The sequence below is a fragment of the Terrapene carolina genome, unplaced genomic scaffold, assembly GCF_002925995.2.
Source record: "Terrapene carolina triunguis isolate 2854851 unplaced genomic scaffold, T_m_triunguis-2.0 Scaffold85, whole genome shotgun sequence".
In the NCBI taxonomy this organism is placed as follows: Eukaryota; Metazoa; Chordata; order Testudines; family Emydidae; genus Terrapene; species Terrapene triunguis.
This window is the reverse complement of record NW_020664436.1, coordinates 21,244,544-21,251,137: the sequence shown is the minus strand read 5'-3', so window position 1 is coordinate 21,251,137 and position 6,594 is coordinate 21,244,544. Positions and strand designations below refer to the sequence as shown.

The 6,594-nt window shown below is 47.5% G+C and overlaps 1 protein-coding gene across 1 annotated transcript; it reads right to left on the bottom strand.

Moving 5' to 3' along the window:
• Positions 1 to 1,612: 1,612 nt before the first annotated feature.
• Positions 1,613 to 5,926, bottom strand: IRF2BP2 (interferon regulatory factor 2 binding protein 2). The gene is made up of 2 exons (XM_024209410.3): positions 4,068 to 5,926; positions 1,613 to 3,483 (listed from the first exon to the last, which is right to left on the bottom strand). The coding sequence occupies exons 1-2, from the start codon at positions 5,035 to 5,037 to the stop codon at positions 2,768 to 2,770; spliced, it is 1,686 nt and encodes a 561-aa protein (XP_024065178.2). The 5' UTR covers positions 5,038 to 5,926; the 3' UTR covers positions 1,613 to 2,767.
• Between the last annotated feature and the right edge of the window lie 668 nt (positions 5,927 to 6,594).

Below are 6,594 nucleotides of genomic sequence, written 5' to 3'. Positions count from 1 at the left end.
TAAAAAGAGTAATTAAAGTGAGATTTGAGAATCACACATTCTTCATTAAAACACTTTATTACTACACAAACTATCACCTTTTAAAAAGTTTTAAAAGATTAACAGAAGCACTGTTGTAGCTAAAGCACTTTTTAAAAAAAAAAAAAACACCTTTGTAGCCAAGGAAACAGTAAATTGGTTTAGTGAATAAAGTGATCATTGTGATGTCATAACTCAGCAAGCAACAAAATAAGACACACTTAGTTCAACTGAAATTTGAGAAATGCAAAAAAAAAAATATAACTGAAATAAAATAAACAACAAATACATAAAAGAAATAACCACTATTGTAAAAATGAAATGTGATTATGTATATTAGAATCAATTGAGATATCGGGACTAGAAGTCAGAGCAGATATAGTAACTTTTTGACATTTCTTTTCTACCTGTGTTGTCTATGTACCATCACCTAGTACAACAACAAGGCCTGAGAATTCCCACCCTTTGAACTACTTTAAAGAACAGGTCCAAAGATACTGATGGGCCGCAACATATTGGCACACTTCCTCCAGATAAAAGGTTAAGTGAAAGGCCTCCTTGGAGAGCAACACAAATGCCAGTCAGACCAGGAAGCAGGATATGTTTGAGTAGCGGGAAAAGTTACCTTCCCACCTCACCTCAAGGTGCTCAAAGCTGAACAGTTGGCCAACACAGCAGAGCAATCCTTTCATGCAGTTTTTAGTAGGGATATCACTTTATCAAAAACATACACACTTCCATACTATGAGTTATTATGCCAAGCAACTCTGAAGAACTTGTTACCATCTATCAGCTTGAAATCCATTTTTTAATAAAGTGCTAAATACACATTTACAGAGACCATAGTGTTCCAAAGTATCCTTTACAGTTGTATATATGTGCGTTTTTTCCAACTTGTCTGCATGTTTACATAAGACACCAATCTGAACTATAGGTATAATTTTAAAGCGTAATATTGACTCAATGAATTGGTTTACCATGCAAGTCTGTATTTAATATTACATTGACCTGTAATAAGGAACATAATGTTAGTTGTGTGCTCATTGAAACACTTAATAAAAAAAATGACTGTGCATGTGCAGTTCTGAACTTTAAATATTAATGATCATTTAAAAAAAATCTTCCAAAAAAGTTCTACTCTGCATTAAATAGCAGCCTGAATATTATCATAACACTTGATTAAAAAGCATCCCAAACTGTTAAAGTTAGTTGAACAGATTTTTTTTCCCCTAAAAAAATTGAAAAATTTATATTATTTGCCCCAGGGATGAGAACTTGTAGTCATGTTTCTGCTCAGAACAATTGTTTATGACCAAGTTAAACACAACTAAACAGCAGGGGGTTTGCAGTGTTGCTAATGAACTAAACAGCACAAAAACCATCACTATAAGACTTAGCCATTTCTAGTAATGATTTATTTTAAAAAGTCTGCTTGCTGATTGATGCAGAAGCTGGATCAAAAGAAATGACTTTACAAAGAGTACTCCAAAACAGTTAAAAAGGTGAGGCATGTCCCCTTTGTGAAACCCTAATTGCTTTCATTCCACCAGTTTATTTTTTCATTTTCAAAAAAGTAGTACTAGGTTTGTTTAAAAAAAAAAAAAAAAAACACAGAGATTACAAGTTTCTTCCACCCACATTTGGGTTGTCACTGATATGCCCGAAGGCAATCCTGGCAGCATCTCAGTTGCTTCTGTCATTGTACCATCTTGTACCTGCCACTACCTGGAAATATGATGTAAGAGATAGTTAATAATACCAACAGTACTATATGTAACTGATAAGCAAACTCAAAGTTCACCTGCACTATGTGCAAATTAAAAAAAAAAATAGTTTTCCCCAAGCATAAATAGTATGTGAGTGGCACTAAAAGAGCTATGGATCTTTAAAGATGGCAGTGCTATACTGGTGTATACACCAATATAGTAATTAAGTTTATTACCAAAATTCTGCATTAACGTTATGTAATCAATGAATACATGCAGTTCTGTAATCTTACAACCAATCACTTGAACTGTGGTCAACTTTTCCTTTTAGAAAAAAAAAAAAAGCAAACAACCCAGAAATCCCTAACTCAGCAGCACCTCTCAGACATCTCTCAACATCCTACTATGAAGGCAACTTCCTTCTAGAAACAGTGGAATTGGACTCAGTCTAAAAAATTTGCCATTGCAACAAGAGAACAATGTTTCAGAAAGAAACCACTTGTGCTTTCTAATATTCACCTGCCTTTCCGCTGTAATGGTGACATCCCATTTCACCCTACCAATCTCTTTTCCCCCACTACCATTTCATATCAAATCTGCACGCATCCAGCTTGACTCTGAGCAAGGCCCAAGAATAAGGAATCACAGACAGTAAGGCGATCTTTACAATGTCAGAAAATGTATTTGGCATTTTAAAAAGAAACAAGTGCATACAAATACAGCTAGAAGCATTTCTGGTTTGCCAAGTGCTCTCTAAAAAAAGCAGCGCAAGTCACAGCCTACATTGAACAGTAACTGTCACCAAGGAAGCACAACAAATAGTTGCTATAACAAAAAGAGGAAATGCCTTTAAGTACATACCTTTTGTCTTCAAAAAAAAATATAGAAACACAATGTATTCAAAAAAATCAAAATTATACAGCCACGTTTTATGAAGTCTACATTTCCCTTGTCTTGGAGATATATATATATATATTTATAGATATATACACAAGTCAAGCAGTTTCAGTTACAGGTGATGTTGGGTTGTGAACTGGAAAAAGTCACGAGTCTCTCTCTTTTTTCACTTTCACATCTCCTGCAAGAATGGTTGCAATCTCCCCCTGCATGAAAGCCCAAGGGACATTGGAGCCCACCAGAGGGCATTTCTCCCCACTGGGACAATACACCTCGCCACTAGCTCCTTGCTGTTTGATGCTTTGTCTGGAGCAAGGGAAGCAGAACTTGTGGGAAGGGACTGAGGGGCACTGAACAAAATGGGTGTCTTCCAGGCGCTCGTGGCACAGGGTGCAGCACAAGGGAACACTGGCTGCTAGAGACGAGTCCGGGAGGCTGGCAGGATGCACCGGCTCCAATCCCCCAGCAGTGTTTGTCCCCTGACTTGGAACCTCCCTGCTTGGACCCAGCCTTCTTTGGTTCATAGAGGACGGCGAGGGTGGGCTGTTGCTATTCCTCCTGGTGGTGGAGTGAACTTGGTTGGCATCTTTGGAGGAGTGGTTGCCCCCTGCATTGTCTGCTACTAAAATGAGCGCAGCCATAGGAGACTGGCCATTCTGGGCTGCTTCAGGCGGTGTGGTCCGGTTGGAATGAGGCGAGGCAGTTGGTGGTGGTGGGGACATGAACGATGTAGCAGTCATGGACATTTTCATCCCCTCTGATGAGGTTGGCAACCAGGGTTGTGACTCTCCATTGATCTTAGGGGGTCCAGCTTCACCTTCTGGTTCTGGGGAAGGCTTCCTCTTCCTCGCTGCCCGAGCCCCTAGAAATACAAAGGAATGGGGAGGAGAAATGCGTAAGGAAAAATAAATAATAATAATAATAATAAGCAATCAGATTAATGCAGCTATAAGGGGATTACAGTTACACAAATCAAGCTTGAAAAGGCTTCCATTTTAGATGTATACACAGCCAAGGCGTTGCACACAAATACCAATTATACAGTATGACGTATGCAAATACATACACATAACATGGCACGCAGCCAAAGTATGTGTGTATATTCTATACAACTTGTGCATGTGCACACTCACCCACCACTTGCAGACATGCAATCTGCAAAAGCACACCTCTAACACACAGGCAGGCGGGCTGTGCAGCGCTGCTAGCAGGCTAAAAGGTTACTGGTGCCTACACTGCAGCTCCTATGGCGAGGCCGTCGCAGGGAGGGAAAGCCCTCTCCCTGTCAGCGTCTACCAGCCAGCCCTGACTCATAGCTCTCTGTTGTGCTGCTTCAGCACATGAACACGTTGCCGCCTAAGCAACGGTGCCGCGTTAGGCACCAGGAAGTGGAGTTAGGAGGTCGGGGTTTGCTAAGGGGGAGCCGACACCCTCTTTCCCCCTCACCTGCTTTGGCCACGGCCCCGTTGCTCTCGTACCCCAGCAGCCTGCTCCCCGCCATGCCGGGCTCCTTCTTGAACTTGCTCTCGAAGGGCACCGCGTGGCCCCCGTGCTGGTGCAGCGCCAGCAGCGTGTCCCGCACCGTCTTGGGCTTGCCCAGCCACTCCTGCTCCGCTCCCCCGCGGCCCTTGCCCTCGACCCCCAGCTCCTCCGCCGAGCCCCGCGGCTGCTTCTCCTTGCTCTCGTGCTCGCCCGCGCCGGCGCTGCTGCTGCTGCTGGAGGACACCGAGCCGGGCCGCTTGTGCCCCAGCTCCCCGGGTGGCGGCTGCTGCTGGGAGACGGAGACCTGCATGGAGGCGGCCGCCCCGGAGATGGCGGCCAGCGATGCGGCGGCGGCCCGGCTGTTGATGCTGATGGGCGCGGGCAGGGAGGCTCCGTTCATCAGCGGCACCAGGGTGGGCGGCACCGTGTGTGTCCGCCGGGGGTTCGGGCTTTGCCGGTTCAGCTCGGGCGGCTCCTCGGGCTTGGGGAACCCGTTGGGCACCAGGATCCCGTTCACCTGCCGGCTGCCCCCGTACTCGGCTCCCAGGCGGGGCGGCTGCCGCTCGGAGGAAGCGGCGGCCGCCAGCGGGTAGCGCTCCAGGGGCTGCGGCGGGGGCCGTGGCACCGCGTCGCCCGCCACGGCCGTGTGGTTCAGCTGCTGCTGTTGCTGCTGCACCAGGATCTCCTTAGCGCTGAGCGGCGGCTGCTTGGCGTGGGGCGGCGGCGGGGCCCGGCCCTCCTGGAAGCTGTGAGCCCGCTTGAGCTGCCGCGCCGTGTCGATGACGAACTCCACCCGGTCGGCCCCCTCGTAGTTGACGCAGCCCCGGCAGACGGGCTCGGTGAAGTCCCAGATCATGGCCCAGGGCATGCGGGGCAGGTCGCACAGGTAGCACGACTGCCTGCGGGAAGCAGCCGCCACCGCCGCGGACGACATGTCCCAGCCCAGGGGCAGCGAGCGCCCCCCGCGCGTCCTCCTCCTCCAGCAACCGGAGACCAAACGGGCAGGCTCGGGCTTTGCAGCTGCCGCAGGATCTTCCGCCGATTGCCCGCCCCCTGCAAACAAGCGGCTCCCGGGCGCGGAAGCCTCCCGGCTGGAGTCACTGGGACGCGGGAAAGCGCATAGCCCAGTTGCTGCACACTCGGCTGCCTACTCCAGTGCGCTGCTCACTCCGCCTGTCCCGCTCGCTCGCTCACTACTGCAGCCCGGGCGCTCGCACTGGGGCGGGGACTCCAGCAGCAGCAGCCGCCGCCTGTGCGCTCTGCTCCAGTGACTCGATTCTTCGACAGTGCCTCGAAGCGCCTGCGCGCTCGGCGCCCTCTCCTCTGGCCGCCTGCTGCTGCTGGTGCTGCTCCTTGAACTTCTGCCAAGAGTCCCAAGACAACAAGAGCTGCAAGAATAGTCAGCTCCCTCCTGCTCAGCCGAGGGTGGGGGAGCGGCAAGGGCTTGCACATGTGAATGGGATGCAAATAGGGGTCTGTGGAGTCCTTTTAGCTCCTTTCCCCATCTTCTTTGCAGCCTGGCTAGTGTTAGTGAAGTGCTCTGAGGAGAGAAGTGCTACTTATGTCAGGCAGGACTGAAAAAAAAATCTATTTAACAAAAATGTTTTTAAAAACGATGCCATCTTGATTTTAAAAAATATATATTTTACAGGATGAATTTTGTGATGGTTCATTTTTGGCTGGAATTTAATCTAACCTTTGTTCTAATCTTACCTCTGACGCTGGCTCGCTTCGTGGCCTTGAGGAAATCACTCCGGGCCCGATCCCTTTGACTTCACAACTTTCCCAATTCTCCCCCTCTGTTAAAGGGGTTAACAATACCCAACACCCAGGGGTTTGCGAGGGTTAGTTAATATGTGTACAGCACCTGGAAGATCGAAAGCGCTAAGTAATATAATTTCTTTGTACATGTATAAGGATTGTTTTTGCATTGCCTTACACCAATGCAAGGGACCATTATAAATACAATTGCTATTTAACTCTTCTGGATTTTTAAATAATTGTTTCATTTGGTTCGGAAATGGGACATTCTGGATTTCCTTGTCATTTGCAGCCATAAACCATCCCTTTTCTAGTGCAGATTAGCAAAGAAACACAATCTCTCTCCTCCCCAACCTGCGGACATTTTTTTTTTCCTTCTTCCGCACTAAGAATTCCAAACAGCTCGTCTGACAATTGCAGCCAGTCAAAAAGAGAAAGGGATGTTGTTCTGTTCATCTGTCATTTGCACATGAAGTCATCATTCAACCCAGAAGTAGTCCAAATATATAGAGAGAGCTGTGTGTGTGATTGTGCAGAGTAAACAAAGTGGAAGCTGTTCTCTCAAACTCTTGCTTTTGGGTCACCATTCCCACAGTGCTGCTGCTGAGTTATGTAGGTTACAAAGGGAGGGATGGAGGAAGCTGAGCTCTAGCCTCTGACGTCCGCATTTTGTTTCAGGGCTGCAGCTGCGCCCTGTGCGCAGACTCAGTGAGGGACGTGACTCTATGCA